This window comes from Pseudorasbora parva, chromosome 8 (genome assembly GCF_024679245.1).
Source record: "Pseudorasbora parva isolate DD20220531a chromosome 8, ASM2467924v1, whole genome shotgun sequence".
NCBI lineage: Eukaryota > Metazoa > Chordata > Actinopteri > Cypriniformes > Gobionidae > Pseudorasbora > Pseudorasbora parva.
Window position 1 is genome coordinate 10033596 of NC_090179.1, and position 26453 is coordinate 10060048.

The window sequence follows — 26453 nt, forward strand, 5'->3', positions numbered from 1 at the left end:
TTTCAGTGTTGTGGCAGGATGCATGTTGTAGTATATACATGTTTATTGTATATACACTTGTATACAACTTTTTTTAAATATTTTTTTCAAATCAACTTAATCAATGAGGTTCAGATGACATACTATATTTGTATCATTGTACACTGTAAAAAAAATTTTTTTTTTCAAAAATAAGTTACCTGGTTGCCTTAACATTTTGAGTTCATTGAAATTAAAAATTTGAGTTAATACAATGAACATTTTTGAGAATCAACAACCTTTATTCAAATATTATTAAAAGATTTTGTCAGCATATTGGGTAATTGTGTGTGTTTTATTGTGGGAAGATGCCGTGAAACATGTCAAATAGTGATATTTTCATGATTTATCAAATTTTTGATTGTGGTTCAGATACAATAATATTTTGAGTTCTAATTATTAAAGCATTTTCCTCTATTGTATCAACTCAAATTTTTAATTTCAATAAACTTAAAATGTTAATGCAACCCTAATACTTACTTTTTAAAGTTAAACCAACAATATTTTTTTTTACAGTGTATTAACTCAAAGTTTTAATTTCAATGAACTCTATTTAAGGCATATTAAGGCAATTTAAGGCAACCAGGTAACTTACTTTTTTAAGTTGAACCAAGTTTTGTGTATTCATTAAATGTTATTATTTCTCACAGTCGTTTAAAATTATTTAATTAATAAGGCCAGAGTATTTGACAATATTATTATTATTAAACTAAATTATTTACAAGGTTATATTATAGCAGCTGTTGTATTATAGCATTTTGTTGCATGAAAAGACAACGCATTACAAGTGGAAATATCCGATTAAAGGCCGCATTCAAAAGGCGTTGCTCTTTTGAGCGTCTTTACAATCACTGTTGTTCCGCTGTTAATGCCTTTATTTAGCTATGATCATCTCTGCTGGCCAATGCCCTCCCTTGGCGTTGAAAGGCCGCAGATCTCCAGATCCTCTGCCTTGCTTGTGTCATGCCGCGCGCCGCCCACCGTGCGCGTCGGTCCGGCCGCGGTGCGTCGGAGGAGCGCCGCGCTGATTGAAGTCCCGACCGCCTGCGAGGGCTCGCCCAGCGGGGGAAGAGTTCAGGGGACGTATGCAATAATTATTATGTTATTTAAGTCTGATTTACAACACAAGACCACGTTTGGTCCGCTGAGGAACTGTTTTCCTGTTACAGGTTGCTCGAAATCATTGTTATGCTGGTTGGCTACATATTGAAAGCCCATTGTTTTCACTTAAACATCACACACACACGCGGTATTTAAAATGTTTTATAGGCTGTTTAATGGCTTTTCGAGTAGTAAAACAATTATCAAACAAAAGAAAAACAATTAGGCTATATTGGGGTAGTTGAGAAATATGCAGTAAACAAATGTTTGTGTGTGTGTGTGTGTGTGTAAAACACCACTTTTGAAGAAAACATAGGCCTACATATTACTGTAGTATGAAGTCTGATGTTTGAGAAAGTATAGTGGTCACTAACTTATTTTTATTTTTACTGAAATGTGCCCTATATGGTGTAACTGTGAAAACAACAGTTAAGAATATAGGGGTGTTGCACCGAAGGACAACAAAACTTAACACTTTTATAGTAGTTTAAAAAAGACAATTTTTGTCACTTGTCAATTTTGAGATGTGGCTCAAAATTGGAAAAAAATAAAATAATTCTGAAGGTTTTTATAGGACCATGAAAGACAAATAAATGTTTAACCATTTACTCCATTTTAAATGATAATATATAAAATAATACTAATTGTATTCATTTTTACCTTGTGTGACAATGCAATGTCATGTCAACAACCCTTTGGCATATTGCACGTAATGAATTGTATAAAAACAGGCTACGTGACAACATATACCAATTTAATGAAAAATACCTTTGTCTTGAGAAAACAGTTCGACCTTCAGAATGTAATCTAACATTTGTCTTAATGTGGTTTAATTAAGTGTGGATATACTGAGAGTTTAGTCCCGAGAGCTTCTCTATGTCACAGCTAGAGCAATTACAGTCATAAATAAGAGAAACCTATTGCTGTAATTTGCCCTGCAATTAAAACAATTACATGCATGTTATTTATTATAGTAAGTTAAAAGTTGGGGCAGTTAGTGTTATCTGCTGATTGGTGCCTGACTTTCAGCAAAAGTGGTGTACATTGTCTCCCAAAACTATTTTGACAATAAAAGCCATTATTTCAACAACAACCACAAAAAGTCAAACCAAGCGTCACCAAATTTAAAGGATGGCAAAAGCTTACCTTTTAAGCTAATATTTCACTATAAGTAATTGGTGTTAAATTATAAAGAGGATACAAATGTTTTACTTAATTTTTTTTTGAAGGCATTTAAATAAAAAAGTTATAGAAATGTTATTTTAAAACAGCAAACAAGCAGTATTTTATTATTGCGAGTTAGTGCTGAATTCAAAGCAAATGTAGATTTTTATTTTTCATTTCTATACCTCAGAATTATAGCTATCAGAATTTATTTTCGTCATGTAAACCCTTCATATTTTTACACAGACACTTATAACTGTCCCCTTAGGAGCGTATAACACTGAATTCTTCCCATGTAGCACATTTTTAAAGTTGTTAAACTAGTACAACTTACACTGCGTTACATTTCTCACCAATCTTACATGTCACATGAATACAGCTGATCATTTCACATCAGCATTGCTTTAAAAATATGACCCAACAATACTGACTTTTAGTAAAGAAAAAATAAACTCTAGTCTACACACAATTTCACACACTTGTATATTAACAATAATTTATTAACAGACACATTCTGTTTATCGTAAAGGAACATATACACTTAATTTCGGCATTTACTCTCCCTTTTGAGTGTCATGGCAAAGCATGCTGGGAAATAGAAATCTCAGCCCAGTTTCGGTTAAATTTAAGTTTGTCTTAATTAAAAGAAACAAGTTCATAAAACTAAAAACAGTGAAACAATTCAGATTACTTAAATTTGTCAGTTTTGAGAACTCAAATGTAAGATAAAATTCTAAATTCTCATAAAAGTTCATTTGATGTTTAATTTGAGTTGGCTCTACTCAAACCAATTAATTATTTTGAGTGTTAGGTTTAACGGGAACTTTCTTCATATATCCACTATAAAATCACCTTGACACCAGTTATTTAATATGCAAATATGGCTCAAGTTATAGTTCTGAAAAAAATGTATTTGTTTGTTTGCAGATGCCGTTTGCTTGGATACATTTTTTGAATCTAATCCAATGTAAAATACGGAATGAGTCTGCAAATACTTTTTGAGTCCACTGTATATATTAATGTGGTGGTATTGTGTAGTATATGATGTGACGCTTAGGCTACATGAAGTGGAGAATAACGCATGTGTGTGAATTCTCCAGTGCAACTCAAACAGATCTGCTCCAGACACTGTAGCCTATAAATCAGACAGAATGATTATACACCGAAATAGCGATGATGAAACTCGGTAAGCACGGTTTGTGTGAGAGAAAGAGGAAGAGAGCGTCCTCCAGATAAAACCAAAGGCTCTGCGTTTGTAATGCGCGAGTGTGTGTGTGTGTGTGTGTTTGTAATGCGCGAGCGTGTGTGAAGGAGGTGGGGGTGAGAGACCCCGTTGTGTTTTGACCCCCTAAACAACTCTCAGTCTCCATCTCTCCCTCACTCTCTCTCTCTCGTTTAAAGCTCTATCGCCCATCGTGGAGAGACGCATTTGAGCTCAACGCGTCGCTTTATGGACATCGATAGCGCGAGAAGGACGCGCCGCTAACGCTGGATACTCGGCCCGCTTCACGCTTCTGCTGCTACGGTCTTTTTAAGGTGGGGTATCTTTACGCCTTCTCATCATAACCTAGTAGCCTATATTCATAATACAGTCCATTTTCCAGAACCAACATTTACGTGGATGCAGTAATTTGTTATGGATATGTGATATGTATTGTATATTCGTATGCTTTTCTCATTCACTCTAGAACAGTAACACTTGCGCTGTTATTTTGGTGGATACTTTTAAAGTGAAAAAAGCAATCTTATCCTGTACTCTCCAAGGCTATGTGCTTCTATTTGTTTTATAATGTCCCCAAAATCTCAAATGCTTTTGGACTAGAATATGAATATGACATCAGTGCGCGTTTATGTCACAATGCATGTTTTTAACGCGTTATTTCTTATATAGAGTGTGTCTTATCTGCCGGGTGTCTGGTGTGTGTTGTCCTCCGTCAGTGAGTGTGTGAGCTCGGCTTCCGTATCGCATGGAGAAGAGGGTAGGTCCTGTTTCTTCCCTTGATTTTCCAAATCCCTTTTCCTGCTATGTGTAGTGTTTGATGCCGTAGTGTGGATGTTTAAAAAGCATAAGTATAGAATTTTGCAAGCAATGCTGTTTAAAATACAAAAAGTTACTTCCTATTTTGCAATTGTGAAATTTTTGCCTGGCACGTTATATTAGGCTATAATTCAGTCGTAAACAGTATTTTAGTATGAAATGCTTAATGTGCATTCAAATATTGAGATAAATAATTTATGCATTTTCATGTAGCTAGGCCAACACTTTGACAGGCATGGTGCTCACACTCAGATGCTCAGTTTATCCTTATTGAAATCAAGCTAGTATTCAGAAATGCAACAAAAGGCAAACCTCGAATTGAGTAGTGTAGAAAATACAGGCCCTAGAAAGGCAGATGAAGTCGGTAAGTAGGTCAACTTTTGTGCTACAGTGAGCGGCCAAATGGAAATTCTTCTTGTGTTCTGTCTGTGTCTTCTCAGAAATGGTAGTTAAGATCCTGTTAATTTGGCATATTCAGTCTCAAACATAAGCTCTTATATCTTTTCCTGCAACTACACCAGACAATTTTTATTGATAAATTCCACAAAATAAGTGGGTTCATGTGTATTTCATCTTCATTATTTACACTAGTAGTCATTATGTGATTAACACTTAAAATATGTGCATCAAAGTTTGATGATATTTCCATCAATAGACAGAAAAATAGACAGGATAATCTCAGGTTTTCCAGTTTTATATGTAGGTAAGCTATATCTGTCCATTACTTAAATTGAATGAAAGTTATTATAAAGTGTTAAACTACTGATTACCAGCACTGCATAAACTGTTTATCAAATATAATACTTTGGATCTTTTTTTTATACGTTCAACAGTTTTGTTTGCTCATAGAAAAATCAATAACTTTTGATCTAATATGACTTCTTACCTGTAATGTTGCCAGAATAATAATCATACACTTTGTTTGTTCGTCGGCCAGAGGAGAACTGCCTACTGACTGAGTCTGGTTTCTCCCAAGGTTTTTTCTCCATTCTGGCTCTGAAAGAGTTTTGGTTCCTTGCCACCTTTGGCTTTTGGCTTGCTCAGTTGGGGACACCTGAATTTCAACTATATTACCGATCTGCCCGCATTGACACTATATGATAACAGAAATTAGCTGGATAACATCACTGTTTTATCCAGAGCGGCTCTACAGCCGGATCACATTCTGTTGCATTATTTTCCTGTTAACACTGGGAAGCTGCTTTGAAACAATTGGCATTGTAAAAGCGCTATATAAATAAGGGTGACTTGACATAGGTTGTTGTAACGCATTTGCTGCGGTAATGATGACTGATGTGACTTCAAATTTAAATGCGTACATTGTAGATCTTCATAATAGGCCGACTTCTAATGTTAGCTCAAAACTTCTTTTTTTGTTATTTTTTGTGAATTAATTTTATAATGAGTGTTGGTAGCACACACACGTGCACGCACGCACGCACGCACGCACGCGCACACACACACACACACACACACACACACACACACACACACACACACACACACACACACACACACACATATTATAACACTTTACAATAAGGTTTCATTAGTGTTAATTTTATTTCACAGTGCATTAACTAATGCTAACAAGAGTTTAATAAATTATTAGTAAATGTTGAAATTAACATTAACAAAGATTAATAAATGCTTTATAAGAGCAGTTCATTAAGTAATGAACATTATTGTAAAGTGTTACCATATTTTCCATAACAGCATGTTCATTGGACAAATTTTAAAGAACTACGAAACCTAAAAATAGCTTTCTCTGTTTGCAGCTTAAAAAAGTAAATCCAAATGAAACTGGTGTTAACATAGTGTGTGAAAAAGGTTTTCATGCTGAGAAAGCAAATGCAAGAATAAAAATATTGAGCATAAGAATATGAGCATGTTACTCATATGCTACTGAAAAGCCTGATTATTAACAAAGGCCTACTTTTTTTTTAGTTCAAATGTACTTTGCAGAGGTTATGGCTTGCATTAAGTACCGTTATTAATATTGACACTAGGTGAGCAGTCATTAGAAATAAATCAAATGTATTTTATAGTTTCTTTCCCCTTATGATTATTGATTTTTCTGAAAGCAGTCCCATCGTGCAGTTTTTTTATATGCTGTCTTGCTGATCTAACTTCAGCATTAATCAGAAAGTTCACATTATTATCACCTAATTAGTATAAAAATGAAGGCTGGATGACTTTATGTAATTGTATGTAAGGCTGTTAATTATAAATCAGTGAAAGTTTTTTCTTTGGAGTTATGTCCCTGGGTGAATGTTGCCTGGCACACTGAAAAATCGCACATCAAAGCCTCTCCGCAGCCAGTGTTTATTAAGGAGGAGATACAATTAGCAGCGACTTCAAACAGCCTCTCTTTATAACTCGCATACTCCACTGTACTGTCAATCCTGTATGTACTTATACATCATAACCAATCCTCCCATACACAGTTCATATTAACATAAGGCGAATGTCTTATCTTGTAATTTTGTCTTATCCATATCTAGTATGAGGAGTTGGTGCAGTACCCAGGCTCTGACGGCATGCCTGTGGGAGGCTACCGGGACATCATGAGGTCTCTTCCTCCGCCTCATTTTGGCCACACTGTGCCTGACTCCCTGAAACACCACCGGGACCAGATCTACGGGTGAGAGTCTGGTTACTTCAACCATCTGTTGCCTCCCACGAAACATGTACCAGCACTGCATGTCTTAAAGGGTTAGTTCACCCAAAAACGACCTCCGTTCATCTTCAGAACACAGTTTAAGATATTTTATATTTAGTCCGAGAGAGAATCTAAGTGTATCCACACTAATCAAATCATGAATTGATTCACTGATTCATAACCATTTGAATCTTTATTTGAGGATTGAAAACAATCACAGAAGAGAAGACAATGCTGAATAAAGTCGTAGTTTTTGTTATTTTTGGACCAAAATGTATTTCCGATGCTTCAAGAGATTCTAATCAACCAACTGATGCCACATATGGACTACTATGATGATGTTTTCATTACCTTTATGGACATGGACAGTATAGTGTGCATAGACATTCATTAAAGGAACAGAAAAGCTCTCGTACTAAAATATAAAATATCTTAAACTGTGTGTGAAGATGAACGGAGGTCTTACGGGTGTGCCAGCATTTTTGACAAAACTTTCATGCCCTGTGAAGCTGCTTTGAAACATCATCGTCACTGTAAAAGTGCTATATAAATAAAGTTGATTGATTGATTGATTGATTGATTGATTGATTGATTGATTGATTGATTGATTGATTGATTGATTGATTGATTGATTGATTGATTGATTGATTGTAATAGCGCCCGCTACAGTATAGAATTGAAAATACAGAAAACCGAAAATTTCTACCAAAGATTTCCGTCTGTGGCAGGGAAAGAGTTAAGCAATATCATTTATGTATTTTACCATTCAAGTGCTACCACTGAGAATGATCAAAATTGGTCACCACAAAAACCAACAAAATGTTATATTTTCAGGCAGGCTGTTCTTTAACAGTTTACAATCTACATTCACAATTCACAATTAAAAACTTAAAAATGTTTTGGAAAGTCCAAAATGTGGTGTGTCATTTTTGCAGCAAGATTGTCACCAAATGAAATTGCACAAAATAATGACTGTTTTCAGACAGGTTTTCCAAACACTCCCAGTGTCCTCGAACTCATGCCATTGGTTGAGCTAGTTGCTGTTTTGGGCAATGTTTAAAATTCACCTTAGAGCCATTTTAATATTAGTGGACAGCCAATCTACAAATAGTTTATTACCTATCCACAATAATCTGAGATAGGAGAAAGGATATACTATGAAGAGAATCCTGAATGATTATGACCTTGTGGTGGCATTAATTTGTGTTTATCACATAAGATCAGTCATTCTAAGGCAGCATTAGCGGTGTTGCATGCTCTTACCCTGCATTGTGGTCTTATTGGAGCACATGTCTTGATTTGCAGTCATCCGCTGTTTCCACTCCTGGCTCTGGTATTTGAAAAGTGTGAACTTGCCACTTGCTCACCACGAGACTCTTCCTCCATGTCAAACCCCGCCCACCTCCACGGCATGACCAATCACAGCGATGTCTGCTCCTCCGAATCGTTCAATGATGATATCGCAGCATTTGCCAAACAAGTGAGTAACACATTTGGGTTTTTTATGTTTTATGGAAACATGATTTTTTTATACTGTACACACTCTATATTCTGTCCCCTACCCCTAAACCTACATATCACAGAAAACTTTCTGCATTATTAAAATTATGATCAAAGTTATTCAACTAAATATACAAGTAAAATTAATTAATTAAGTCTTATTTAATTCTACAAACTATAATATTGATCTGCTAACATTGTCGCTAAAATAAGCTGATAACATCGCTGTTTTCTCCAGAACGACTGTACAGCCAAATCAAATTTTGTTGCAATATTGTCCTGTTTAACACTGTGAAGCTTCTTTGAAACAATCGTCATTGTAAAAGCGCTATATAAATAAAGTTGGTTGATTGATTGATTGATATTATATTTTCAAAGAACATCACTTGATTTATAAGCTGTTTTCCTTGTGGACACCACACACACACACACACACACACACACACACACACACACACACACACACACACACGTTGGTCTATGTGGTTTACAGGGACTCTCCATAGGCGTAATGGTTTTTATACTGTACGAACCGTATTTTCTATCCCCTTACACTGCTCCTGCCCCTAAACCTACCCATCACAGGAAACATTCTGCATTTTTACTTTCTCAAAAAAACATCATTTAGTATGTTTTTAAGGCCATTTGAATTATGAGGACATTTGATATGTCCTCATAAACCACATAAACAGGCTCACACACACACACACACACACACACACACACACACACACACACACACACACACACACACACACACACACACACACACACACACACACACACACACACACACACACACACGTTTGTTTTTGTGACATATGGGGACATTCCATAGGCGTAATGGTTGAACAAACTGTATTTTCTATCCCCTTACACTGCCCCTACCCCTAAACCTACCCTATCACCAATCACCGGAAACATTCTGCATTTTTACTTTCTAAAAAAAACTCATCCTGTATGATTTATAAGCATTTATAAGCACCCTCTCCTTGTAATACCTGTCATACCCAAGTTATTATACATATTTGTGTCGTCATATGTCACAACCCCCCCCCCCCCCCCCCCCCCACACACACACACACACACACACACACACTGGGATCTGCAACTCTAGTTTAAAATGTCAAAGGAGACAGGCTTGTGTCTTGTAGTGTATTTTTGTCTTTACTACAAAAATTCCTGCAGATTGCATAAATATCGAAAATCAAAGCCAGTGCCTAATGCTTCTTTCTGTTAATTATTTTAGATTCGATCAGAGAAACCCATCTTTTCATCAAACCCAGAACTGGATAATCTGGTAAAATATACATAAGCTTTAAAAAACAATTGCCTTCATGTAATTTTGCAAAGGGTGTAAACATTTTAACCATATGTTCTCTTTTTGCACAGATGATCCAAGCCATTCAAGTTCTTCGGTTTCATCTGTTAGAGCTAGAAAAGGTACGGTTTATCTCTATTATTACACGACAAGTGTTTTTAAAGCAATATGGTGATACAATTATAAAGGAATTGTATCAGATGAGAATAATATTGCACTTTAATATATTATCAGTACTGTCAGTGACACCAAACATCACACGCATGTTTTGAAACCAAGCCTTTTTAATAAGAGACAGATGTCTCTTTTCTGTGTTCTTAGCTTTCATTGTTTATGAAAAAGCATCATAAACAGCTTTATACATGTCAATAAGCCTGACTTCTTTACTCTTTTCTCATAGGTTCATGACCTCTGTGATAATTTCTGTCATCGCTACATCACCTGTCTAAAGGGCAAGATGCCCACGGATTTGGTGCTGGAGGACCGGGAGGGGGGATCCAAATCTGACATGGAGGATTTCACTGGTTCCTGCACCAATCTGTCAGAACAGGTGAGTCAGCAGACATCTGTCACATATTAGGGAGCTAGTTCTTTAAGTCCCTTTAGAAGATAGTCTGCTCACTCGGTGGCCATATTTGCTATTTCAGGCACCCAAGACCAAGTCCCATCTACATGAATGGAAATCCTTATTAACAGCAGAAACATCTTTGATTTTTAAGGGGAATGAAAGCGAGGCTATGGTTCGTTATTTGATGTGTTTTTAAATTTGTTTTGCTGATGAAACACTGCAAAATATATTTCCAAGAAGTTTCAGTTGACAAAAAACCCAATATGAGCTGTGTAAAATTTTAAGGGTTGATCTAAAATTGATCTAAGGGTTTTTCAAAGCTGACGCCTATACGGTAATGGTGCGTTCAAGTCATGTTGAAAAGATTTCATATTTACGAGTTGAACACAATGTGTCTTCTCTGAATTTGCCTCACCGACACATCATCCTAAATAAGCCCGTCTCCGGCGTGATGACTTTGATTTTTCGAATATTCATATTTAATAATTGTTTACTCAACACGTCATCCTAAATAAGCCCGTCTCCGGCCTTATACCTCAAAGTGCTCAAACTTTTGAATATTCCGATCTAATATGATTTCTGACCTGTAAGGTTGCCAGAATAATAATCATACACGGTGTGTTAATAGGCCAGAGGAGAACTGGCACCCGACTGAGTCTGGTTTCTCCCAAGGTTTATTTTTCTCCATCATGCCCTGATGGAGTTTTGGTTCCTTGCCACTGTCGCCTTTGCTTGCTCAGTTGGCACTAAAATTATGATCAAAGTTATTCAACTAAATATCCAAATAAAAATCATTACTAAATTAACTGTATCAACTATATCAATGACCTGCCCACATTGTCGCTATATTATAAATTATAATAAGCTGATAAAATCGTTTTCTCCAGAACGACTGTACAGCTGAATCAAATTCTGTTGTAATATTTTCCTGTTTAACACTGTGAAGCTGCTTTGAAACATAAATATATAAATAAAGTTGACCTGACTTGACAAAGTCGTAAATACAAGTGGGAAGTTCTAGATTTTCTTTAGGCCCTGATGTTTACTAGTTGCGAGTCAGTGAAAAACGTGGCGGTACCCAGCATGCAATTTTGAACTTGAAAGACATCTAAAAGAACAAGGCAAAATTTGGGCTGTCACTGAAAATGTAATAATGTCTAGAATAGACTAGTCATCTAGAACATGAACATGTCAAAGAAATGAAACCAAACACCTTGTAATCAACCTGTTGACTTTGCTTACATGATGGAATATCATGCGTCTCTCAAGTTATTTTGGCAAAAACCACATGTAACCAAATTCAAGATTATTTTGGCTAGAGGTGGGTTACTCAGAGCCGGACTAGCAGAGGTGGACAATAACTAAGTACATTTACTTGAGTACTGTACTTAAGTACACTTTTTGAGTATCTGTACTTTACTTTATTATTATTTTCTGGAAACGTATGACTTTAACTTCACTACATTTGAGAGACAAATATCGAACTTTTTACTCCACTACATTTCTATGAAGGTCCTCAAAGTCAAAAGTCATTTCTGTAGCAGCTTTGAAAGTCAGTGGATGATGTTTTTCTTCTTTAAAAGGTGTTTGGGTTTTTGCAGAAAGCCTTTCAGGAATCACTCTTGTAGAGTCACATGAAGTTCAATGATTTCCCTGCTTTTTTTGAACACTGATTTATAGTTTATAGCAAAATGAAATACGGATGTCAGAATGATCATTTTGGCGAGTATTCACACATAATCATCTTTGTTTATCTTAACCTAAACAGTTGGGAGAATTCAGCCTTAAAGTGAAAGCAGCATTGTAAAGGGCTTTGTAACTTTTATACCAGTATTTAAATTAGTTTTAGTTTGTTGTATGACGGATGGAGCATCACTGACTGGCTTAAACCATGATGGCATAATGTGCATTTATACAACAATAATAAAGTAATGTTTTGACATAAAAAAGAAAATTTACTTGTGATACTTAAGTACTTTTGAAAACAAATACTTCTTTATAGCCTGACGTGGTCATACTCAATTCTAGTCAGAATATGAGTCTGAAACTGCTCCATTGGGCTGTGATTATGGGGCGTGTTTCAACCGAACCAGGAAAGACCTCAATTGGATAGACCGACAACCAATCAGAGCAACGAAGCGACGCATTGTCAAATGTCAACAGAGCTCAACTGCACTGTGTTGCCAAGTCCGCGTTTTTCCCCCGCGGGTTGATTTCTATGTCCGCTGGTTGAAGCTACTAATATGTGATATATAGACCCATGAGTGCGAATTTCAGGCAACCTTGCCAAAATAACACTCATTTTACCCCCCAAACGGCATTTTTCCCCCGGAGAACCCCCTGAGAAGCTATTGTTTAGGACTAGTAGTTGGCGGGTTTTGTTGTAAAAACTTGGCACGTTACTGTTGATCATCTGTCCGTCATCGTCTAAAGCCCGCCCTGAGGATTTCATTGGTCCGAACAGTTTCTGTTAGTGGATTACTCCTCTATGGAGCGAGGCCAGACCGAACTGCCCGACCTAAAAAATTTGTGGGCGGGGCTGAGTTCGGCTGGCATCCAGGCTACCTTCTGTACTTTTACTGAAGTAAAAATCAGTTTTTACACCTTTCTCTTGTAAAAGACTAATATTTGACCAGTAGTACTGTTACTTTTGCTCAAGTAATGAAGTTGTGTCCTTTGTCCACCTCTGCGGACAATATCAGGTCTATAGTTAACCGAGATGGGGAAATGTCGACTATTGCTTGCTGAGTATTTACCAGTGACATTGTCAGGTTTTTATTTATTTAAAACAGAAAATATAATAGCATTGTAATGTAAAAATAAAATGTGTAACAACAAAGTTTACAGTGGCTTCATAAATTAATTAAAAAACATAGAAAAAGCACAACACACCTGATGCACATTTTTGTTCTTCGTTTTCTAGACGCAGAGTCAAAAATCCTTGCTGTATTTTTAAGTAGTTAATTAAGAGAAGGTGCCATCTTGCCCCGACGAAAGTCACCTGATGTCGTAAACAAGACTTCCCACCTCATAAATACCAAATTCCCAGGAGGACTTGAGCGCACTATAAGCCTCACTTTCATACCTGTCATGGCGCTGCTCTGAATAAGGTGTATTAAATAACATATTTCAAATCAGCAACAAAATCTGACATTAACATAAATGTTGTTTTTTATACTCACATAGCATAAAAAAAGCATATTTTTCATGCTAACCCAGACACTGTGCAGTGTGCAGTCCTCAGAACACTTTGGCGGTGTCCGAAATCACATGCTCTCTTGAGTAGGTACTTACTTTGGATAAGTAATTACTACTTCACAGCCGCTAAAAAAGTATGTTCTATGTAGTATGAATGTAATCTGGACGTACTACATTCACCATGTTGGCATGATCATGTGACCTACAGCTTCACTGTCATTTATTAATCCTCCCCTGTGGCCTCATGCGATAGTAAAGGGTCCATCGTATGCACACTTCAGAATCTCACCAGATGTAATTGGTCATCTGGGGACTTTTTGCCTACTCTTATTGTGTGTGTGTGTGTGTGTGTGTGTGTGTGTGTGTGTGTGTCTGACTGACCGGCTGTGTTTGTCTCTCCTGATCTAGAATCCGTCTTGGTTGCGGGACCCAGATGACTGTCTGTCGACCCCCTCGGGCACCCCCAGCGCCTCCTGCGGCCTCACCTCACACAGCGTAGAGAACTGCAGCGATGCCGGTACTGATCATTTTACACACAATCAAGTACTGCATGCTGTTTTATAAAATCTTCTGTGAATTGTTTAAACTAAATGCAGTGATGAATGTTTCAAACAGCAGTATGCTTCGTTGTTGCATGTTTAAAGCAACCTGTCCTCCAAAAAAATACGACTCTATTGGTCATTTTTCAAGCAGCTTATTACGACCTATATTTACGTTTTAAAGTTATGCGCCCTCTAGCTGGCGTAAAAATAATGACAGTGCCGTGTTACGTCTGACGTCATGAAATGACGCATGACTGTCGTAACCAATCAAAATGCATGTTCATTTTAATGCAATGTCTTAATTTCCATTTTGCGCAAATATTTTGTTTAAATTTACAATGCACACACCCATCCCTAAATCTACCCAGTGAAATATACACACTCATTGAGCACATGTGTTCCCTGGGATCAAACTCTCGATCGCATGATCACATGTTGTTGTTGTGTAGTGCAATGGTTTACCAACAGAATTATGCAAAACCTGAAATATTAAGCAGATTAAAGGGAAAAATGCTTTAAAATGAAAGTGTCCTGCAGTCAATAGGAGCACAACTTTAGAAAACGCTCCTGAGCGTCATATTTAATTAATTAAAATATTGTCGATAGCTGCGCAACTTTAGTAAATGCTCCCATTGGTCGTATTTCAAGGAAGTGACAAACGACCTATATAGGCGAATTGGTTGGCGGACATGTTGGTTTAAAGGGTTAGTTTACCCAAAAATGAAAATTCTGTCATTAATTCCTCACCTTAATGTCGTTCGACACCCGTAAGACCTCCGTTCATCTTCAGAACACAAATGAAGATATTTTTGTTGAAATCCGATGGCTCAGAAAGGCCTCCATTGACACCAATTTCATTTCCTCTCTAAAAACTAAAATGAAATAACGACTTATATAGTGAAGTGCCAAATTCAAAACAAAGATTCGAACGGTTATGAATCAGCGTATTGATTCACGATTCGGATCGCCTGTCAAACTGTTGAAATCAAGTGATTGATACACTGATTCATAACCGTTCGAATCTTTGTTTTAAAATCGGCCGATTATTTGGTGTTAGTGTTATTTAGTTGTTTTTTTTGTGCACAAAAACTATTCTCGTGGCTTCATAAAATGATTGTAGAGCCGCTGTAGTGAGATGGGCTTTGTAACAACGTCTTTAGTGCCTTTTATGTAGCCTGACGTGGTCATACTCAATTCTAGTCAGAATATGAGTCTGAAACTGCTCCATTGGGCTGTGATTATGGGGCGTGTTTCAACCGAACCAGGAAAGACCTCAATTGGATAGACCTACAACCGATCAGAGCAACAAAGCGACGCATTGTCAAATGTCAACAGAGCTCAACTGCACTGTGTTGCCAAGTCTGCGTTTTTTCCGCGGGTTGAAGCGACTATTATGTGATATATAGACCCATGAGTGCGAATTCTAGCAGGCAACCTTGCCAAAATAACACACATTTTACCCCCCAAACACCATTTTTTCCCCGGAAAAACCCCAGAGAAGCTATTGTTCAAGGCTAGTAGTTGGCGCGTTTTGTTGTAAAAACTTGGCAACCCCGTCTGCACGTGCGCTGAAATCAGGCTGGAATACACGATCTTTGCCAGTGTTGTAAAATAATTTAAAGGTGCACTATGCAGCTTTTGTCCACTGGAGGGCGCCTATGCAAAACAAATGCGTAGTTTGATGACGCAAAGTGTGAGCGCAGCATCTTGGGAGATGTGGTCTTCTCATCACAGCCGGTGAAAAATAGGACTCGGGCAGAAATCACGTTCATGCATGCGGTTATTAACATTACTGTAGTCTAAAGCAGAGCAGGACCGAGTGTTATGGACCTGAGCAAAGCTGCTGGAGCGATTGTTAAACAAATACCCGCCTTGCGAATACCGGGACTTTTATTATGACGGGACGGGACTCATTTGCCGGGCGCCTGCACAGATCCGCTCTTCCGGTTATGATTTTGAGGTAATGGAGCTCTGTTTATCATATTAGATACATTTAAGTGTGTTTAAAACAATGTTATGACGTTACTCCGTGCGTTCAGTTGTTCACACTGCTAAGAATAAAGCGCTCCTGCCAAATAAAAGCCGAAACCGAGGGGAACGCAGATATGACGCAATTGACAGGCGACTCTCTCAAATGCAATGCTGCAACGTCCCTGTCCTTAGTTAAAATAGCAATTTTCTCACAATTTACAAATAGTTGGAAACATCTGGGATATTGTAGGTACTCAACTGAACAAAATATATAACACTGGCCTAGTGGTTTTTGGTTTTTTTACTGCAAAAATACTACATAGTTCACCTTTAATGATACACAGAGTACTTACCCAACATGATCATCATTTCTGAGAGAAATTGTGAAGTTGAATGCAGATACAAACAAGCTCTCCGTTTAGGATTCAAACAAATATAATCCAAGCCCCTTTGATGACGTGATGATTACGGTACTGTTGATCATCTGTCCATCATCGTCTAAAGCCCGCCCTGAGGATTTAATTGATCCGAACAGTTTCTGTTAGTGGATAATTACTCCTCTATGGAGCGAGGCCAGACCGAATTGCCCGACCTAAAAAAAATGTGGGCGGGGCTAAGTTTGGCTGGCATCCAGGCTACCTTTTCTGGGTCTTGAGAGAGGAAATGACATTGGAGACAATTGAATGACAATGTCAATGGAGGCCTTTCTGAGCCATCAGATTTCAACTAAAATATCTGCTTTTGTGTCTGAAGATGAACGGAGGTCTTACGGGTGTCGAACGACATTAGGGTAAGAAATTAATGACAGAATTTTCATTTTTGGGTGAACAAATCCTTTAATTTAATGATCGGTGTCCTGTTATCAGTCCAGTCTAGCGAGATATTTCAGACCCACTTTATATTTGGTGGCCTCAACTACTTTGTACTAACATTTTAAATAATTATTTGATACAATGCACTTATTGTGAACATACATGATTTTACATTGTACTTACATTTTAAAAAATACCTGCATGTAATTACATCTGTAATTAATTTCTGGTTACATTTGTAATTACACAGTTGGCACTTCCCTTACACCTAACTCTACCCTTAAACTGACCCATATCACCACACCTGTCCCTAACTCTACCCGTATCCCATCTCAATATCAGCAAAAGTGTTTTGCTATACAATATGAACACAATAAGTGCATTGTACTTATTTTTTTATGTAAGTACATAGTACTTAAGACCACCTTATATAAAGTGGGGCCGATATTTCATTGTGCGTGTGTGTTGTGCTGTGTCAGGTGATGGGCTGGATGGAAGTGTGGCATCGCCCAGCACAGGAGAAGAAGATGAAACGGACAGAGACAGACGAAACAACAAGAAAAGAGGAATCTTCCCCAAAGTTGCAACGAACATTATGAGAGCATGGCTCTTTCAGCACCTGTCGGTAAGAGAGAAAACCAATTCATTAACAGTTAAAAACACAATTTTTCTTTTTGTGTTTTGTGGAGAGAGAAAAAAATTGCAGGATATAGGTTTGGAATGACATGAGGAAAATATGAAGTAAATGAGAGTGAACCCTTTTTTGATTTATTGTGATGATAACAATATATTTATATAAGGCTTGAAAGAAATTGTAGCATTTGGTGCAAAAATTGGTGGCAGAAAAACAAAGACTAGAGCTTGAAGAAAGATAAAGACGAAAGAGGAAAGCTAGAAAAAGAAGAAGTCATAAAAGGTTTAGAAAAGGTTTGACAGAAATGTATGACTTTATTGACCATCTCAAATAATAATATCTGTGAAATATGAATTTATGATCTCTTCGATGGTTAAAAATATTTCATAGCTGAGCGCAGCTGAAATTAGCAAAGCTTTTGCAGATGTGGTAATGAGCATATGGTAACTGCCAAGTAATGACGCATTTTAATATCCAGAAGTTACTAAGAATAACAAGGATAAAAATAATAATATAAACAGGTTTATATTTAAATGCATTTTATATTTATTTTAAAGGCAACTTGTTACATTATTTTACTACTTGCAAAAAGTAACTATTTGGCCCCTATTTTAACGATCTGAGCACATGATGTGTCTCTAATGGCGTGTCCGAATCCACTTTTGCTAGTTTAACGATGGAAAAAATGGTCTGCACGCCAGGCACATGGTCTAAAAGCTTTGTACGTAGACTCTTAATAAGTCATGGGTGTGTTTTAGGTGTAATGTGCAAGAAACCAATCAGAGTCTCATCTACCATTACCTTTAAAAGCCAGTTGTGCTCGCACCATGGCGGATTCGCTGTTTAAATGGTAAATGGACTCATCCTTTTATTTTAATATTTACACGTTTGTGTGCTGCCCTGTGTGTGTAACAAGTGAGTATGCACGTTGTGCACCCGCCTATAGGTGCATATTAATAGCGCACTCTTTAAATAACTTATATTTATATAAATAACAAGATTGACTTTATACCAGGTTTTTGTTGGTCAATGGCACAGTCGTTTTCAGTTCCTCAAAATATCAGCACGCCAACAAAGCGCCTGAACACACCTCATTTTCAGACCAGCACATGGGCGAACAGATGGGCACGAGTGCTTTTGCTATTTATTTAAACAACGTGGCACTGGATGTGAAAATGAAAGTTGCATCAGTCGGAAACCAGCAAAAAACATTTGCGTTGTGCCTGGCGTCGCATTGTGCAGGGTGTATGATAGGGCCCATTGTGTTGCATTGTTGCAATTATATTTGTCAGTAAATTTATTAAATATTTAATAATGTGTACTATTTACCAAGTATGCATTACTTGCTTGAAAAATTCATTCTAACTAAAGAATGGTGCAAGTTCAAAAATGTACGCATTAGTTTATGTGTTCAGAAAGTAATCCGAGTATGTAAATATGTAACCCCCAGCACTGCCAATAACAATGCAGCTGTCTATTATTGTGCGCTCACAAAGGTCACACCACTAACCTAGGCTTAATTGCATTACAAACCTTTTTGTCCTCTCTCAGCATCCGTATCCGTCTGAAGAACAGAAAAAACAGCTCTCCCTAGACACGGGTCTCACCATACTGCAGGTCAACAACTGGTTAGTAATCACTCTCTTTTACTAATAATCAACCTCTCTCATTACCTCCCTTCATTAGGCATTTTTAACTTCTGTAAAATGGATTCAAATATTCAAATTGTATTGATATTAAATGCTTAAGTTAAATTGTGGTTCTTTGGTCAGCTATTGTTGCACTCATCAAAATAATGAGCTCCTGTTGTTCTAATTGTGTGTTTGCTCCTGCTGTCCGCTCTCAGGTTTATAAATGCCAGACGCAGAATAGTCCAGCCAATGATTGACCAATCAAACCGCTCAGGTAAAAGAAAGTAATTCTGCATTTGTGTGTGTTTACCTATGGCTTGTTTTACTGATTGTATAGGAAGTTAACATTTACTGTGGCTCTCTGCACTGAATAACACATATTTGTGTGTGTGTGTTTTTTTAGGCCAGAGTGATCCGTACAGTCCGGAGGGGGCAGGTCTGGGAGGATATGGGTTAGATGCTCAGTCTCATTTAGGTCTTAGGACAGCAGGTGAGAGCCGCTTCTTCTCAAGCAATTGTCATAAGGGATTCATAAGGATTCATAAGGAATATACACCACCAAAACATTGCTCTGAGAACATTTTTATCCATAGTTAAAATCTAGCCATAGTTAAAACTGTTGTCATCTGTATATGTGAATATATTTTCACATTACTTTCAACGTTTTTCTTTTGTTCTGATGTTGTAAGCAGCATACTGTATTCATAATGAACTCTTTCCCCTCTACTGAAGAATTTTTCAGCAAACCATGTTTTCAACTGTTATACAGTAGGCGGTGCTATTATACATCTTCTAAAATAGTACAGAATCTCAAATAGTACAGATCAAAACACAGGAGAAGAAGCAGAAACAAGTGATATAAGCATTGCATAAGCATATAAATCAAAACTGCCTAATGTTACCAAAATGTCGACCCAGGACAAACTATTGGACTGTGAAGCTTTGGGGGTGTTGATGGACTAGATCTACTTCATCTGTGTTTTGATCATCATTCTGAATCTGAATAGAACGTAGTCTTGGACAAAAACGTGATTTTTTTCCAGATTTTTCATGAAAATTTAGATTTTTTTGTGAAACTTACCCATATTCAAGTGTTTATTTATAAGAATGTTTAAAGCTAGGATAAATATATACAGGGATTGTCATTAAAACTCCCCAACCCACAAAAGGCGGGTGTATTTCAGCAGTGGCGTGTAACACAGACGCTCCTACTAGCCAATTTGGTGGGTTGAATTTGATATATAATATTTTCTTTTTTAAGTTATAGTCTTTTAAAAATGTATCTGAAATAATAAACAAAGAGCAAGTGCTGTCAAAGATACCGATTTTTCGATACATATCGATACTGAAATATCTGAAACGCTTCTGAAATACTAATTTTCTGCCGAACAGATAAACGATACCATCTGCACTTTCTCTCTCTTATCTCTCCGACAGCGAGTTACACATAAACCCTGCAATCATTTGCTCTGGATTAATATTGTTGGTGTTACAGGGCTGTAATTTTGGTGTGGGATTGAGCATGTTGTGCATAATTTTGCTTATTGTTCTCAAAGAGTCAAACACACAAATAATGTCAAAATGCCGGTCTTGGCGAGTATTCACGTAAACACAGTGAGTTCTGTTTTAAGTGAACGTAAACAGTTGAGAAAGAAAACACATGCATGACAATATGGATCCGTGCATCAGGTCTTAAAGTGACAGCAGCAAAATATACCTACTGCCTAATAAGATAATATTAAAATATATACGTTCCTTGTGGTATCGATGGCAAAATTGTGGCCAGTGAAAATGCTGAGTGGTTAGTACTTTGGAAAACCAGTAGCCACAGTGGTTGGTGAGCAAAAAAGTTAATGTCAAGCCCTGTGTATATATATATATATATATATCCTAGCTTTAAACATTCTTATTTATCAACACTTGAATATGGGTAAGAAGTTTTTATGTTCAGATATTCATACAACAAAATATTCTGGCACTTGCCAGAAAAATACTTAAAAAACAATAACGCTGGCATTGTATACGTTGGGTGAATTGAAAATAATATAAAGTTATTAAATGATAGTATTATTTAGCAGTTTTTCCTTCCATATTCAAATAATAATAATAATGGTGTTATGCTGAAACATGACAAAGTTAATTCATACAGTATTGTAATGACAAATATCCCAACATGTTTTTATGTGTCATTCCAGCTAGGGCTGTGCAATATATCGAAATATCGCAAATGTACATATCGCAATATGCATATTGCAACGGCACGCAATATCTGAATGATTTGAATAGGTTACTTCAACATTGTGAAAAGTGTACTGGGCACGACTGTTACTTATGACTCCTTGCAGTCTTGCGCTGTCTGCTATCTGACACAGCGAAATGTGCGCACATCCGTGCATTATGTCTTAAAGTGACAGACTGCTAATACGGTAAAGCTGCCGCCGTCTGTCAAACAACAAAAGAACAAGAGAAAATCACTCTGTGCTCTCGGCTGAATAACCTTTGTAGCTTTATGATGCATATTTTAATCATAAGAAGACGACTGTTTTTATTTTTAATTAGAAAGATTCATAAAAATAACAATAATCGTCCACCCTTAGTTCAGGTGTCTTTGTTTACCTGGATGTTCTTGTTAAGTTTTAGGTTGATATAACTATATATTATCAAGTCAAGCAAAGAGTTTTTGGTATTTAAATATTTGCATTACATTTTTTTGTTTGTTTACATTGATGTTAAAATGATATTGTCAGATTTGTGACATACATTTTTGCTAAAACACTGCTGGTCACTTTCAGAAGTTGTAACAATACTTTCTTTTCCCAGAAAGAATGTGAAACGCATAAATAATATCATTCTCTGTTTTTTAAAAATACTTTTTCAAAATATAATTTAAATAGATTTTACAAACTAATAGCTATATCATATCGCATATCGAATATCGCATTATTTAAGAAGATATCGCATTTTTCTTCAATATCGCACAGCACATGACTTCATCTGAAGCAGTTAACCATGTGGTCGTTTTTGTTGTGTGCGAACACTTGCTTTGTGAGACTGAGGGTGATGTACCTGTTCTGGAGATTGACCCTTTCTCTCTTTCTCCATCGTCAGGGCTTCAGGGAATGCCGTCCCTGCCCACAGATTACCCCGGGGCCCTTCTGCCCCAGCCGGGATACTCCCACGCCGGCCCATCCTTGCACCCCTACCCCGGCCCCCACACCGCCATGCTGCTCCATCCACCCCCCCACAGCCACCCCGCCGAACCCCTCATAGGACAAGGCCTGGACATACACGCCCACTAACTGGAGCGGAGCAGGGGAGGGTGCGCTGAAAACGGGAAGGAAGGAAGGAAGGAAGGGTACATTGTAAATTGACTTGGCAGTACCACAGCCTCTCACCAAACCTTCAGGGCATCACCGCAGTCGACACATAATGACTCTGAGAATGTCTTAAATGCACTGACCTGGCATCCTATAAATGTATCGAAATGTCCATTTTATGCACTCAATGCCTGACGGACTTGTTACATTCCTTAGCCGTTTATCAACATGTATTACTACCCTCTCTCCTCATGACAATGCTCTGAATGCACTGTACCCAATACATCTAACCGCTAGTTTTAATGCACATTGCAGCGTTTGATTGAATACACCCATGTCTTCCTATGGCCTTAGGGGTGAGCTGAAATCTCCCTTAATCGAACATTAAGGCCTTCATTGCCTTTCTTGCCTTGCCTCCGAAAACCCTCTTGAGGAGCACAAATGGAAAAACACAGCATATACCTCCTCAGTCAGGACCCAAGGAAAGCATATCAAAAGGTCCTGAAATAGAGATGAACTATTGCACCAAATGTTTATAACTGCTGAACATGCTTAATAAAATCTAAGGGTGAAGCTCATGAAACAGGACCAGGTCTCATTTCACCCCCAAATCAAAAGAAAAGATAAAAAGACTTTGCCCTATTTAGAGAAAATGAAGATTACTTTTTCATTTTTGGATAGTTATATTATTTTCAAAACATATGATCCCATTTCCCTTCCCACGCTATTCTCAATAACGATTCTCATTAGTTTCCCATTGGTGTAGTAAAGTTTTTCTTGGAAGAAAAACATAATTCTTATTTTATTTCTTTTGATTTGCGGGTGAAACTTACAGAGCCCCTAAAGGAACACAGTGAAGGAAAAAATGGGAGGAAATTTTTTTTTGCGTTCTCTCACAAAGTAAAAGCATATTTCCTCATCATTTTTCCAACACCATGTCCCTTAAGAGTCTCTGTACTAAGAAATGTTGACATGTCATTGAGAGGTTTTGTGAGATTTACCTGTAAAAAGTCAGCCAAGAGTCTCTGTCTTCCTAGCTGAGGGCCGTCATATACATTTCTCTCAGTTCTTCTCTTAACAAGCCAGTCTCACTTTTTAGTATTACACATTATTTAATTTAAAATGTATGTTATTTTATTTCTTTTTGTTTGTATTTATCTGTGTCAGAAATACGGCTGCTGCAAACCGTTAAAGTTACAATAACCCGAGTGCCACGAATATCTGGATTTGATAAAGAATTGAATATGTTCTTCAGTTATTTGAAGTTTATGTGAATGTTTACCTGCTGAGGTCCCGACAGGCACGTTTTTGGTTTGCTCTAAAGGGCCTGACTCGCATCGCCATCAAGATTTCATCCATTTTTATCACTCAGTACAAACGTATTAATCAATTCAAGAATTTCTGACTACACCTTTCGGAGATTTGTTGGACAGCAATGGATTTCGATCTTTGAAACCTGAGCTCTTCTTTTTGTCATTCCTGTCTGCATTAAAACAGATTATGTGACTGTTTATGATGTCTTTACACTCTAAAAAAATGCTGGGTTGTTTTAACCTAATGTTGGGTCAAATATGGACTAACCCAGCGATTGGGTTGTTTTAACCCTGCGGTTGGGTTAAATATTTGCTAAAAACAACCCAATTGCTTGGTTAGTCCATATTTGACCCAACATTGGTTTTTTTTTTACCCAGAATTTTATTGAGTGTATGATATGGCAAAATGCATTTATATCGGTATATAGGTACAAAACATTAAATTGGATGAATTTAAATTCAGTTTAACTCATGGTTAATGCATATTTAATTTGATAATTTTTTTAAAGCCAATAAATGTATCAATTAATTATAGAATTGTTTGACACTGAAGATTTGAAGACTGGAAAGGAGGACATTTGAATTTGAGAGAAGCAACATTTGAACCAATTCCATAAAATCACAGCTTTTTATTTGATTTCTTTTGGGGGGCAATTTGTATTTCTTTGTTTAAATGCTATCAAAGGCATCCAATGAATTGCAGACAAAATATAACAATAAATAACAGTTTCTACCCGTGGGTTGGCTTTTACTTTCCTTGTCCTCACAAATCTCAGCCGAAGCGTTTTGCGCGCCTCGCTGGTCTTCTGGCTCCAGGTCGACCCCCACACATGCCAGCCAGCCTTGTGTGATAGATTCAGCCCTCAGCAGGGGTCAGAGTTCACTCAAGGGTTAACAGGAAGAGGCCTATCCCTCTGACCCCTGAAGGTCACCCGAGTCCCTCCACTTTCATTTCTTGTCCTCATATTTTATGACCATCCATTAGCTTTTCTTCTTTTCATTTTTATTACCTTTTTATTATCTTTGTCTCTCAAGTAGACACTGATTTTAGCACAAAATGTAGGCTTGATAAGAAACATTTCTTCATCTGTTATTATGGCCTGTTCACTCCAAAAATCCTGTAACTATTACGATAACTACATTCGTGTCCACACCGGCGCAAAATATTGTTTATTATAAGCACACGCTGCAGTTTTATCTATCTATCATCTAAATCCCATTGGCTAATTCATTTTCTTGTTTTGAGTGTAACCCTTACTAAATTTTAGCAATATATATATATATATATATATATATATTGTAAAGGCCCATTTTTTGTTTCTGGGATCAAGACAACAATGATGATTAACAAAATTATATCTTACATTCTATATGAATCAGTCAACCCCTACTTTAATATGTACCACATAATGATTGATAACTATTGTCATATGCCATGGTATTTATGTCGATGGCGTGGAGTCAAGCTGCTCCACTTTATAATTATACGTAAAGTCACTGTTCACAGCACAATCTCAGCAAAATTGCTGTGAACAAGCTGCTGAAACGATGCATGCACGTGGGCCCGTGACACAAGAGAAGTGTGAAAGTCTGTGTGAGACAGAAAGGAAAAATCCAGGCAGGTTGTTAATGATCCATCCGTTGGTTTAATGTAGAGAATAATTGGTTTGAAAGTGCTGGGGTGCATTTTGCCACTGGCACTCTCTATTTATCTCCATTAACTGCAGCTTCATTATAGCTCACACTCTTTACAAAGCTGTCAATCAAAGCATCACAAATTCAGAAAGTGTGTATTGGGAAGCCAGTCCCTCTTTGTTGCTATGTTTAGCCTTTAAATACCTCAGGCTTTAACCATCTGTGTATTCAGCGATACACAAGAAAAGGCCGTATACTGTATGTTCAACGTATGGCCCATGCTGGATGCATTATTTGTGACCCTGGACCACAAAACCAGTCTCACAATTTGTGGCAATAGCCAATACATTGTATGGGTCAAAATGATCATTAGGATATGCCAAAAATAATTAGGATATTAGGAAAAGATCATGTTGCTATTTAGTAAATTTCCTACCGTAAATATATCAAAGCTTGTTTATTCGGCTCAGTCTCAATTAAAAAAATAATTATAAAATAATAATTTAAAAGAGAAAAAGAATAATAATTTTTGGTCCAGTTATATATTGGGGCTTGTAATCTGGTTCCTCTTGGCTGTTTATATATGCATTATTCTAAAAACAAGCAATTTTAAGAATGAAATAGTGATGTGTTTGTGTGCACCAGTCACAACAAACTGCCAAGTGAACCGGTATAGAGGGATGTGAATTATTACAATCTTCTGTTTTTGCTCTTATGTTTGTTAAAGAAACAGGAGAATTGATACAAGAAAAAAGAAAAAAAACGTACATTTAAATAATATGTAATTATCAAATACATACCTTTTCCAAAGCAATGTTTGAACGCCACAATAAGCACTCGAAATCTTTGGTTTTTAGTAACAAATGACTGGAAAAACATGAACAATAGTTCCCTCTAGTGGTCACAATGAATGGCAGCTAATTCATAGCAGGCCTACAAACTAAAAGTAAAAGTAAAACTTTTCCAATACCCAAGAATTGCGGTCTTGGTCTTGGCCCAAGTATCAATCAAATAATCAACTTTATTTA

At 37.0% G+C, this 26453-nt stretch overlaps 1 protein-coding gene across 2 annotated transcripts; it reads left to right on the forward strand.

The window, feature by feature from the left end:
• The first annotated feature begins 873 nt into the window (after positions 1–873).
• On the forward strand, positions 874–24529 carry meis3 (myeloid ecotropic viral integration site 3). Of its 2 annotated transcripts, XM_067450065.1 has the most exons (14): positions 874–1101; positions 3685–3819; positions 4175–4262; positions 6826–6965; positions 8289–8463; positions 9733–9783; positions 9876–9926; positions 10205–10354; positions 13979–14087; positions 17375–17520; positions 19081–19157; positions 19376–19434; positions 19564–19650; positions 22269–24529. In XM_067450065.1, the coding sequence occupies exons 3-14, from the start codon at positions 4251–4253 to the stop codon at positions 22457–22459; spliced, it is 1248 nt and encodes a 415-aa protein (XP_067306166.1). In that variant the 5' UTR covers positions 874–1101; positions 3685–3819; positions 4175–4250; the 3' UTR covers positions 22460–24529. The 2 variants fall into 2 exon arrangements, with proteins under 2 accessions (XP_067306166.1, XP_067306165.1); XM_067450064.1 differs by lacking the exon at positions 874–1101 and having other exon boundaries at positions 3564–3819.
• Positions 24530–26453: the final 1924 nt, after the last annotated feature.